At 44.7% G+C, this 13033-nt stretch overlaps 1 protein-coding gene across 2 annotated transcripts in view; it reads left to right on the top strand.

Annotated features, from left to right (window-relative positions):
* The first annotated feature begins 10243 nt into the window (after positions 1–10243).
* LOC131271327 (protein patched) overlaps positions 10244–13033 on the top strand; it is a 41738-nt gene continuing 38948 nt past the window's right edge. For both annotated transcript variants that reach the window (XM_058272720.1, XM_058272721.1), the window contains exon 1: positions 10244–12813. In XM_058272720.1, coding sequence (XP_058128703.1) covers positions 12676–12813 — 138 coding nt within the window. In that variant the 5' untranslated portion in view covers positions 10244–12675. The remainder of the gene's footprint in view (positions 12814–13033) is intronic.

The raw sequence follows: 13033 nt of genomic DNA on the forward strand, positions 1-13033 counted from the left end.
TGTAAAAGTGCTCGATCGTGTAACGTAAGTAAACAAATCTTCCACGCGGAGGTATTCATACTAAACTGTATGCAACAAAAACAGTAGCATGCGACAGCAAATCCGTGGAGAAAAAACAAACAAAGTCACTTTGCAAACAAGCCAGTAGCTCCGCTGGAAGTTTGTTTGATCCGCTCGGTCAACATTGGAGGTAAATTTAAGAGTGTACACAGGCAGCGACTGTAAAGAGCGAAGCGATTAACAGAGGCACACTGAGGCCCCCGTTTGTGATGGACTGGAACGTCCTCAGAAGTGACAATGTTGTTTGTCCGCTTGGAAAGACACTTGACGATACAATTAAATTTTTGTTGACAATTGCACGCAAGCTCCGTTGGTTACTGCAGAGTGTTTCCCAAAAGCTTATTCTCTTTAAATCCCTTCGATCGGATGATCCGGAAGACCAATGAAGCGTGTTTCATCTCCCGGCAACATCGACCTTGTAGAGTATTGAGTATTTCTTCCAGCTTTCTGCTTCAAGTCAGGATCATCTGCATGCCATCATAATTTTCATCTCCCGAGTGCTTCATCATCATTCACCGGGTGGATACGGAAAGGAAGTGGGTAATCCGAGCGGAGGAGTCTGTAAGTCTAGACAGACTCCGGCCGACGTGCCTAATGGATGTGCATTCTACCTACCGCAGCGTAGACAGCGCACGACATGCCATCGCAGGTTCATATTTTATTCCTGCCGGAGACGAAGATGAATTATCACCTACGTACGACCGGCAGTACCAGAGTGTGCCCCGGGGCACAAAGAGGAGCGAATGGAGTCTGGCAGATTCTCGCATCCAAATCCGCGGAACCCTTCCGGGGATTCGGACGCCTTCGGGGAGTCGAGGAGTTGGCGCGCTTCCTGGTGGAACGGCACAGTGACAGTTCGATCGATCTCGCCATACGCTCCCTGCGAGGAGACTCTCCCGTGGAGACGCTATCGAGCTAATGGCTTCCTTATACACAACCCAATCGAGGTTCATCGAATGGTTGATGGAGAGAGATCGAGCGAGAATGAGCGAACGAAAGACCGCATGCGGAGATGCGTCAGAGGCTTTATTAGCCGCTGTCAGCACTCCCGGGCAACCCGGGAATGGGAGTCCTCGATGGATGCGTCCCAGTTGCGGACAGCCACGAGTCCGCAGGGTGACCGGTTCGCCACCGCCGTTCGCCGGGCAAATTGCGCATATTAATTAGCGTAAACTAATTAATTGCATATCCGAACGATAAATAAAGGGATTATTATTGTCCGCGCTGATGCCCCTGTATTGTGGTGGGGCTTCGACGTCCCAACGGACAACCTTTCAGTCTCCGCTCTCTGGAACACCGAATCCCCAAGGCTGTTATGGAAGCGGAGAAGAAAATGTAGCCGACACCGGACGTGTGGTCTCCATTGATCCAGGTGGTCCGGTCCACCAAACCGCGCCCTTGGCGCCCTTCTGGAAGGTTCGAGCATGGAGAACACGCCGACTCTTATTACCTCCCTAGCAAGTCCATCATCGACTAGACTATTGGCCTCCGAGCGGTAGAGAACCAACGATACAAACAAACAAAAAGTAAAACTCTTACATAAACAACCGCTCGCTCCCGCGCTGATGGAGCTGGTGCAGTTGCAAAGCAAAAAACAATCATAACAACGAACTTAATCCCTTGCATGAGAGGATGGCAGGGGATCGAAAGCGACTACAGACGGCCAACAGGGAAACATGGCGAAGGGCAGAGCGCGACATCAGCGTAAAACCAGTAGACTTTGCTGCTTTGATAAAGTACGGACAGAAAAGGAGAAAGGAAAAGTTATCAGAACGACAATTTTGTGGCTAATGGACGATATAGCGAATGCGGCTGGATAGAGATGGATGACCGTTTCTGCTAGTAACTTTGTATCGACAGGAATAATGAATAAAGATTGATACTTTACTTTACTGTGAAGACACTAAGCAAGTAGCTTTGAGTCAGTTTGAGGTTTGGGATTTGTATTTAATCGTTTTATTAATTTCAATGTTGTACTGTAATTAGTTCCTGAACTTGGAACACTTTGGTTTATTAATTCTCTTAATACTTGTTACTTCTTCTTTTGATAACTACTTTACTCACTTATTCACTCCTTTGGAATTCAAGTCCCTATTAAGAATTCAATGTCAATTCGCAAAAACTATCCGTGAGGATTTAAATCAATCAATTCAATAGTAAAATTCTACTCTCTCACTTATTCTTGCTTAGTATGCACATCACTATTTTGAAGTACTAACGAAATGTTCAAAGATGCCGGAGAAAAAAGAATATATTTCAAGCACCACCGATGTTTCCAATATTTTAAAAAATTGTTACTCCTTAACGCCAACATGTGTTGATAAAAGTGACAACCAGTGAACTTTAAAAAATAATTGTTCCATTTAATAAATGATTCAACATCCATTCGATTGGCAATGATCTTGTGCATACACCAGGTGTTTTATTATGCCTGGGATTGAGAAACTAATCTTATCCAAACGTCCCAGCAATATATTTCTCTGCCACGCTCCACACGAATCAATTACCGTGCGGGTTATCCTTCGCGATCGAGCATTTTGTGTCAACCTGTTATTTTTAATGCTTAATTGCATTTCGATTAAGTGGCAGTGCAGTAAACGCATTCTGCCTCCCAGTGCAGTGCAAGTGTGGTGGCAGCAGTTTGACGGTGTACAGCATCGGCAGCCCACACTGGTGGCCACGAAATGAATTTATTGAACCGGCAAATTTCGAAGCCGGCATCGAAGCCGGTCGGTCAAGTTTCCGTTTGCTTCGCAGAGGCGTAGGCACTCCGGTGGCACCCTTCGCTACCGTCGACCATTGCAGGTGCAATAAAGTAAACACTCATAAAACGCAAGAAAAAACAACACTATATCCTGCCACCCGGGTTTATAGCTAACTGTTTGCTTAGGTCGCTTTACCGTGCTACCGGGCTTCCGTGTGGCCAAAGAGCCTCTGCACCGGGACTTTACGTTTGAAGAGCTGGACGACCTGGCCTTTGCTGTCCATGTTTTATTTTGTTTTTTTCCTACTCTTTTATTGTTACATGAAATGATGCTAATGTCCTGCGAACCCTTACCACTCGACCTTACCAGCTTTTCCTGTTCACTAACCACATCGACTACCTGTGTTACCCTCGCTGCGCCGGTGCATTTGCTGCACTGAACCCTTAAAGCAACGACGCCCCGACGAATTTTTTTGGAAGCAAAATATTTAAAATAAAAATAATGAATCTTGGAGTATTCCACAAATTTGTGTGAAAGATTCCAAACTTCTTCATTATTTGTAATTGTCCAAAACTTCTTCATAACAACCATTGTAATTTAATTCCATTTTAATAAACCTAAAAACAAATTAGATTTCTGCGATGTAAAAAAAATGGTAATCCATTGAGGAAAGCGAGTAAGTCCTTATTTTACTGATGTTGTTATACACTAAAGGGTTTACGTTGGTAGAATAAGAAACGTACATCCTCGAGGATCTTTCTAAATTGTAATGTAAATGGATGTTCTCTTCGTTATGCTTTTTTCTCCCCATTTTTCTCCGGCACTAATCCACGACCAAACTAAAAAGAAACGGGTTCATATGCTGCCCACGAGAGGGGAAAACATAAGAGGGAAAACAAATTCTGAACCGAAACGGCTACCAAATCGGTCCAGCAAAAGGGCGGCGGAGGAGGAAACAAAACACATTAATTAATTCCCATAATCGTTCGACCATTACGGCCGACCCGACCGGTCTTAGGAGTCCACCTTTGGCCACAAATCGGACAGCGAGTAATCAACAAAATCCTTCTTTTCGTCCGCCTTTCGTTTCGGCGGCGTTTTTTTTTCTTCTTTTTTTCTTTCCTTGCTCGCAATCGCCGCCACTTGATGTTCGCGGCTCAATCGTTCCCGTTTGGTTTTTATGATGATAACAACGGCTGAAGACAACGACGACGGCTACAAAGCCGGCCCGAAGATGATGACGATGATGTTGTTCTTCTTGTTGATGACGGCGATTATTGGACGCTGGGCAACCGCGGCCATCGGGGAGATAATTTGGTTGGAATATATTAATTAAAACCAACAAATACCGGGAGCCGGGAGAGTAGTACACAAACATAAAAAATAAAACCCAAGAAAAAAGGCAGTAGCGTAGCGAAAAAGTTAACCAACTTCCCTCCCGCCGGCTTTCTCAAGGCACGCCTCGGTCGGAGCGCCGACTGATAACTTCCTTCCTGCCCCGTGTGGGTTCCAGGTTTCCCCGTGATTTCGGTTTGCAAGTAAGACTGTTTTCTCTCCCTTGCCTTTTGCCGAATTTTACGATGTTTTTATGTGTTCTTTTTTTGTCTCCCACTTTAACTGGTTGGTAATTTCTACGGAACCGTGCTGAGGCCGGGTGGACAAATTTTTGGCTTTTAACTCTATTTGGTTTGCTTTATTTCACCAACTGCCCCGTTTCGGTTCCCACCGGCGGTTTTAGGATGCTCTTGACCGCATTTTTTCGCAAGTCGCCGAACGAAAATTGATATCGTTGTGGCAGAAAATCGGGCAAAAACCCAACAGCAAAGCAAAAAAAAGCTTTTACGACGCTCTTTACGACGGGATGGATTTAATTTTCGGACCATTTCGGAATGGTCGCGAGTCGCGAATAAAAGTCTCATTAAATTGAGATTACATTATAAGAACGTGTTGTCGAGATTGTTTTCCTTTTTTTCTGTTTGATGCATTTTACTCCGCTGCGCTTTCTAACATGCACAATGGGAAGCGAAGAGAACTCTTTTTTTTATTATGCTATTTTTACCCTATAGAAAGATGTAGCTCACTGCTATGATAGGTCTTCTTATTCATCAAACAGTTACACTTTGATCTGGCGTTAAACTCGGACTTCATGACAACTTGTTATTGGATGATCGTAGGCTGAGTTTGTTCTGATTTCTAAGACTCCCCCCAACGCAACGCCACGTGTCAAACGAAGACACAAGGAATGGTTTAAAATTCCGGCGCAAAACGATCGAAAACATCATTAACGGCCGACCACCGGCGTAGAATTTTAATGCACCTAATGCCGGATCGGATCAGGATCCAATTCCTAAGCCAATCCATCCTATCCATCCATCTATCCATCTATCCATCCAGTGTCCAGTCCAAATCGAATCAGGTGATTAACGTCGTTTCGTGACCGCACCATCAACACCGCGGAGCACGGCCCGGAACGTGGTAACGATCGATATCGCACGTTTTGCGTTCGAGGCAAAGGCCGAACCGTCGAAAGTCGATTCATTGATGGATCGATCGGTGTCAGGGGGAACTTGATTGAGCGCCAGCAATGACGTAGTCACTCGTGTATGAGGCGCTGTTTGATGTGTTTTCCGGGAAAGGGTTTTATTACATTTTTAATTGGCTAGATAGAATGAGTATTAAGTGTATTTGAAATAGAAGCTAGAATACCATTACAAAATTGAGTGAAATACTTGTGAAACAAGTGAACTTTTATGCTCAAAACATTAGTAACAATTATGAAAAATTATTGTAGGAGCCTCTTTTGATATGTCATAAATCACTTTCACTGTAGAGTGAGCAACTTTTGACGCGCAATCATCTTTTGGGAGCTATAACCACAATATCATCGCCTTCAAAGTTCTTTAGGGTTCGATTCCGTGTCTGTCTGCTGATGTAATGACTTCATTCGAAGGAAAGAGACTACCGGATCCCGTGGTCGGAAAGTCAGCAACCCTCGGGGAGGACACTTTTTCACCCAACGAAACGAAGATTGGAACGAAACAGACGCAGACATAAAATCTACGCCTCTGATGACCATGATCCGTGCCGTAATTCCGATTTGACACGGTCGCAAAGTTACATTTTACAGCAAAACGCTCCGACAGATCCGAGAGGGCTCGATGCTATTTATCCCGGGGATCTGGGTGCGACCCGGGGGTACCATTTCCATGAAAGATTTTTCCCCGATCCGTTACGGTTGGCATTGGTTTCGGGTGATTTTTTTGTTTCCTTTTCCTGTTGCTGCCTAATTATTACATTTTATTCGATCGCACGCTGGTAATAGCAAAGTAACAGCTTAATTATTTTCATCGTTTTTGATTTCGGCGTCTGGAGTCTTCCGTCCCTGTTATTATTTCTGGGTCTTTTCGAGGCGTTTAATCGTTTTTTCCTCCTTTTGGCCAATTAAGTTGTTCCAAGGTTAGTTTGTACAACTTTCAGACCTGCTATTAAAGTACAATTCTTAAATCATTTTGCTGCATATTTATATACTTCATGATTTACAAAAGTGCGATGTACGAACAGAAGGTACGAAGAGAAAAATAAACAAAAGTCTCATATTACATAGATATATGCCAATGTTTTGTGAAATCGAATGTAACAGAACATTTCCTACCAACTTTTTCACCAAATCCTTAGGCAAATGTTTGTCAGCGTGAGATTGTGTGTGATTGCAATAGGCTCAGGGCAAAACAGCTGCAGCCATCACATTATAAAAAACTTTCATAAAACTATACCAAATCCGAAATCACAGCGATCGATAAATCATCGGAAAATAAACGAGGAACGTAGACTTCGTTAAACTAGTAGAAAACATTAAACTATGCAAGTAAATAAGTAACAAAGTAAGATGAATGGAAAAACACATTTGTTAACTATAATGAAGAACGAAGAATGCTAATTACTATCGAAAAAACGTCTACAAAATTATACTCTTGAACTAAAATAAAAAGAAAACCAATCAAAGATAAGTCTCCTAAAATCCAAAACGCGACAAATGTGGCTATGCACCGCGGATGGCAGCGAAGCCGAAATGGAAACTGCTGCTGGGACCGCTACTTACGGCCACCGCTTCTGCCACGGTTCTGTCACTTTCTCGGCAAAGATCAAAGGAAACTTGCCGACAGCGTGTTGAGTTCATGGGAACGCTACCCATGTACACAGAGGCACGCCATGCCACGCGCGCATACACAGATCCTTCAGAGTTGCGCAGATGGAACTGGATGTATGCGATCTGCGCCAGTGTTTGCATGTTGTGCATGGGCCAAACATAAACGCATGCCAACGAAAACCAGCATAACAGGTTGAGAAGATTTTCGATTACACCATTTTCGAATTTGTTCACCCTCACCTGTATTGTTTCAAGCAAAGGAAAATGACATGATAAACAAAGTAAACAAAAGTACGAAGTAAACGAAAGCAAGTTAAAGAAATTTTGATGATGAAAAAACTATTAGAAAAGAAAGTCAATTCGTATATTTTGAAAAATGAGGAAAGTAGACAATAATAAAATAAAAACGAAGGCTTACAAACAATGTTTTTGTTTTTTAAGATCACAATACAGCGACATCAAAATTGTACATTCTTGGTTCATAAAAAATACAACTGTCTGTTTAAATCTGGCTAAAGCAATATCAATCAAAATAGTAGTAAAATTGAACTGGAATAGTAAACTGGAAAGGCATAACCATACCATATTGATAGTTAATTTTGAACAGCCATCCATTTTCCTCCATTTCTGCCTTTACTCCGAACGATGCCCGCCCAAAAATACGTGATCAAACCATTTATTGGGAATTTGTATAAAAATGATTCCAATTTATATGTTTTCCCCTTACCCCTTCATCACACCATTGAGCACGTTTCACGAACGTGCGTTATATAATTGATGCTCTGACGCCGAACCTGGGAAATCGGTTCTCCGAACGAAAAAGATTGGCAGACCACACACGACGCGCCGAGGCAATAAAAATATACCATTAGCAGCCGAAAACGGACGAATGGGAGAACAACAGAAGAGACGCAGTTTTGGTGTGAATTGAAACACGCCTTCTTCAAGCATCGAATCTTATTGGCTAGTGTAGTTGAAGATTGGATATTGTTTTTCTTTCTTGTTTCGCTAAAACATCTTCATATTATTAAAAGATTTGGGGCTTTTCAAAGATGAAAAATGATGCACCCATTTGGAGATTTTCTACACGTGATCAAGTGCAGTTGAATTTTTGTCAGCTCTCCCAAATGCGGGCTTAGTATAAAACTCGCAACCACCGGAGTATTCACGATCAATGAATGTTAGATGCGGGCTGGGCTGATGGTTACGTAGCAGGGTTTCCTTATGGTGGCGGTAAGTAAGGTAAGGGTCATGGAAGGAGCACGCGACAAGCGAACAAGCGTACCGCAATCTCGAACACACGCTCAACAATCGCGGGTTTGCGCTTCCGTTCGCCAGTTCCTACGCGAGGAATGGCAATTACAGTGGGTTTCGGGTTTCGGCATGATGTACAGCCTGACATTTTATTTTTGAGTTTTATTTTATAGTGTTTTATAGAGTTTTATTAGAAACTGCCAATACGATTCAATTTAAAGTATTGTTGGCATTTATACATCTTTTCTAGCCCTCACTGAACTCTTTTGGAAGTACGTTATGATTTAATCATATGTCATATTTTAGTTTTACAACTTACCCATCGTTCTTTGGTTTTGATGTAGAAGCATTCACTTTTTGGTTATATTACATGCAACAGAACCATAGACATTTTCTGAAAAGATTAGGTATTTTCTTATAAATAAGATGAAAATAAAAATGTTTAAACTAACCTAAACTACGGGGTGTGTTCGCCCCAGCTTTGATTGTATGCGAACACGCGTCCACATATGCCTCAACCGTACTGCGTCTCCCGGCTTTACGTGTGTACGTTCATCACCATCGATCAATGACAGTGATCTTGGCGGAAGCATGCGGGTGGTCCAATAACGTAGAAGAGAACTACTCCTCCCCATCCCTCCCCTGCGCCATGAACCATCGTTCCTTCTCTTTCATTTTCTCAACCCCTCGGGTTTGTCCTTAACGTTTTCCTTTCCACCACCCCTTCCACCGACTTCGTGCCACCAACGAAAATCGTTCTCTTTCGCGCCCTTTTCAGTTGCTCGTGCTAGCTTCTTACATATATATTTTTTTTCCTTCGTCCCTTTCTGCATCTCAATCGGCCCACCCTTCCGTCAACACGTACCGTTTCCGCACCCCCCAAAAAGCATACCCTTCTGATGGGATCGCACACGACGAACCACGGCGGTCGCCGGGACAAGAAATGGAAACATCAACGATCTTCGCTCGCCCCGTACTGACGCCGCCGTCGCCGCTCTACACATTGACAACTTACTTGCCCAGCGGGCAACGGGTGCGGACTGATCGAGGCAGCAGGCGTTACATGAGTGTGCGGTGAACTGAGCGAGTGTGTTAGTTGGCGGCCACCGACGGATCGGACGAACCTCGATCACACTACCACTGACAAGCATAACGTGGTCCCTGGATGCTGTTGTGTTTGTCCGCTAGACTCTCCAGTTGATCTGTCACTTGGTTCCGAGAAAGAGTGATTTGGAGACAAACTCAAGCCAGTTTGAATGTTTTGCGGATATTATGGGACAACAAATACGTGCTTTTTTAAATTTACATCTTCTAGGATTGATCCAAAATGTGACAAAGCCGCTTTTGTTATGACAGAAACTTGAAGCGTCTATTGTTCTAGAATGTTTTACGTTTACTTTCGTCACAGGAAAGATGCTAAGTGAATATTTATTGGGCTATTGTAAACACGGTTGAAAATGAGAAACGAAGAGTTAAAGTTTAAGAGAAATCAATACTATATCGGATACATGCAGGCTTAAGTATGCGACAACACGTGTTCAAACAGATTAAAAATACCAAATAATGTTAAATTTAAACTATTGAAGTTGTGGCTGTGGAAAGAAATTTTATTTGTTTTCATAAGTTACCATATTTAGCAAAAACTTAAGTAGTGAAATATTTTGTAAATATTACTAAGATCACAAGATCGGTACATTTCAGTACTTGCTGGACTACCCTACAATATTCAACACACTTACTCCATCCCGCTCTCGGTTTGATCGCTCTCTCTTTCTGTCCCAGAGAAGAGTCACAGTCCACGATCACGATCGCTACCCCGCACACGCAGGGTGGTCACCAACACGCAGCCACGCACACCCATACCAGCGGAATCGCACCATCCCAACACGGGTGCACATGGGTTGCCTGGGGCAGAACGCGCTTTCGTCACGCACACACACGAAAAGCCGCGCGGTTCGTGGAACGTTCGACGATCGGGTTTCTCGGTTTTCTCGCTCCATCCTGTCACTCGGCTAGCGGCGACGGGACCTACACAGCAGCATCGGTAAGATGGCCGACTTTATTTGATCGAAAACAATCGCGCGGTGCGGACGCACAACTCTCTGCTGCTCGGACGGATCCTGTGTTCCGGTGCTGTTGACGAAATATACTCTACGAACGGGGCTCCCGCCGGCCTTGGCTCTGTGAGGTGTTGGTGTAAGCGGATTGTGTGTCTAACCCTTGCTACCCGAGTAGTTATTGCAAGCGAAAAGTGTCAGAAATCCTAAGCAGATTTCACGCGAGTGATCGAACTGTCTGGTGCCACAACAGAGCGTGCCAACGAAAAAAACACATCAAACATCCGATCGTGTTGATGAACACCGAGCGTGCATGCTGGATGCGTGCATTGTTTAGAAAAGGAAAAAATAGGTGCTTGGTGGACGTGTTTGTATGCGTGCGTTTTGTACGGTCGGAGGTTTCTTTTCGCGGTTCGTCTTTAATCCATTCATCCCCTCGACAACAACATTTTAATCTCCGCGCGCTTCGAGCGGGAAACGTCAAACGGCCTACATAATTGTCATAACAGTGCTGTGCAGTGCGTGCGATAGGAAAAGTACTAAAAAATTACAATACCATAACCGTCAAGGAGTTTTAAGGAAAATCTCGGCAGCTGCGAAATCAACTATTCTCGACACGATTAGAAAACTGTAGATCTACCAATCGCACAACGAAGCAACAGCAGGTGGTCTGGAAAAGCGAATCAATCGAGAGTGGGCCGCAAAAGGAAAAACGGAAGTACTCGATCGTAGATTGTCTCGAGGAGCTCCAACAGCTTCCCTAACATCATTATCTACAGCTTCATCGCCCGCGCGGTGGGATGATCTAAAAGAAGTGCCGGTTTTGTTGGTGGAAAATCGAAAAAAGTACGACGTCACTGCAACGGCGAGACGGAGAGATCGGAAAACGTCTCCGGTACACGCATGCAACCTTTTCCGCGTATGTGCGTTGTTGTGACCGGCTCTGTGTGTGCACCTCAAGATCGTCATTTATGTTTATGCTGCATGTCTTCTCCCCACGGGACGACGGCGCGCCGAAGTAAGACATAAATAACCAAACCCAACGGAACTGGGAAAAGGTGATCTCGAGCGCGCGCGAGAGCAAGAAGCCACGCATTCGACCTTACGAACGTACGAACGCGCGTGGAGTTGAAAGAAAGCAATCAACAACGGAGTAGAGGAGCACGAACGAACAAAAAAAAAAACGGAGGTCTGAAGCGAAGAGGGCGAAACAAAAGAAAGAAAACACCCAAGAAGAGGCTCGAAGGGAGAACGAAACGCAAATTTGTAAAGAAAAGGAAACTTCCAAAAGAAAACCTTCCCTTCGGTGGGCTCGGCTGCTGAAGCGAGCGGGCAAGCGAGCGGGAAAAGGGATAGCCGATAGGTCGAGCCGGGGAACGGCGCGGAAAGGGCGAAAGGCAGGAAAAGTCCAAAACGAAAAGCGGAAGGGCAAACGGAGAAGATATCTCTGTTCGACGGAAAACAAAGTCAAAACGACGGAAAACGATCTTCGCCGGCGCGGGGCGAGGAGAGCAGCAGGCAGGGGCAGTTTGAAAATCGAAACCCCGCGAGCGGTCCACAGCAGGACGAACGTGCCAGAGCGAGACAGAGGTAAACAATTTTTGGGCTTGTCGCGCACGGCCTGTGGATTTGTGTGTTTTTTTCTCGTGTGTCCTCCTGTCCGACCCGACACAGACTCCGGACGGTTCGAAGCCGAACCGAATCCGTCAGAAAGGGCCTGCCGTCGATCGGAGAGCGTTTATGTCGTGTCGCTCGTCGGTCACAAATTCCGAACGGTGGAAAATTATTTTTCCCCGCTACGACTACAGAATCCCGTTTGCTGGTGTGTGACACAGATTGTTTCTTTTATTTTTCCGCGAGCAAGTGTTCTGAAAAGTGCAACTGAGAAGTAAACACCCAAGCATCCCTACCGAGTAGGGTGTGTTGTGCACCCCCCCACGGTTAGCAGTTCAGTTTTGGATTCCCAAGGAAGGTAGGAGCAAAAATGTGCACCTCAATCGTGGCACGAGCGGTGATCAATGGTTTCGATTTGAATTTCTCCCCATCGGCGAGAGTTCTGTGAAGTGGCCACTTCACAAGTGGCACGGTGTGCGATCGTCGTGGTGAGCCAGGAGGGGCAGTGCGCGAGTGCTAGGAAGTGAAGGAAGCTACCCTCTTTCACCTCTTCTTCACGGTACTAACGAGAGTGAGTTCATTGGAATGAAGAAGAAATAAGCACGAGTGAAAGAAAGTGAAAGAAATTCTGGAGAAAAGAAGCGAAAAGATCCACATCTCCCCAGAGCCTACTACAGCGCAAGGATCTGCGTGGGAGTTTGTGTGTGCTTGTGCGTGCATATTTGTCTGTGTATCTGCGTGTGTGTGTGCATGTAAATTGAAGGGTGCGTGAGGTGAACCGAATTTCGAAAATACGATTGTTTGTAGCAGCAGCAACAACGACAACGTCAAACAAACTATGGTGGTGCCAACGATGGATAGCCTCCCGAGGGTACCCGACACCCACGGGGACACCGTGGACGAGAAAGTATTCTCCGACCTCTACATCCGGACGAGCTGGTTCGATGCGTCGATAGCGCTGGATCAAATAGAGAAGGTAAGCTCGACTGTCTTTTCAGCGTTGTTTATGTGGACCATATTCAAACTTCATCCATTTCTTTGTACTAGCGAAGGTTGAGAAATGTGGTTTGGTATACTGCAGATATACTGCAGCGGAGTTGATCAAGGTTGTTCTTATAGTTTACCCACATTGTATTTGAAGAAACTACACTAACAATATGTGTCACCTTTGACCTTTCGTAAGGTCTCACTGAAGA

Source organism: Anopheles coustani, chromosome 3 (genome assembly GCF_943734705.1).
Source record: "Anopheles coustani chromosome 3, idAnoCousDA_361_x.2, whole genome shotgun sequence".
NCBI classification, from domain to species: domain Eukaryota; kingdom Metazoa; phylum Arthropoda; class Insecta; order Diptera; family Culicidae; genus Anopheles; species Anopheles coustani.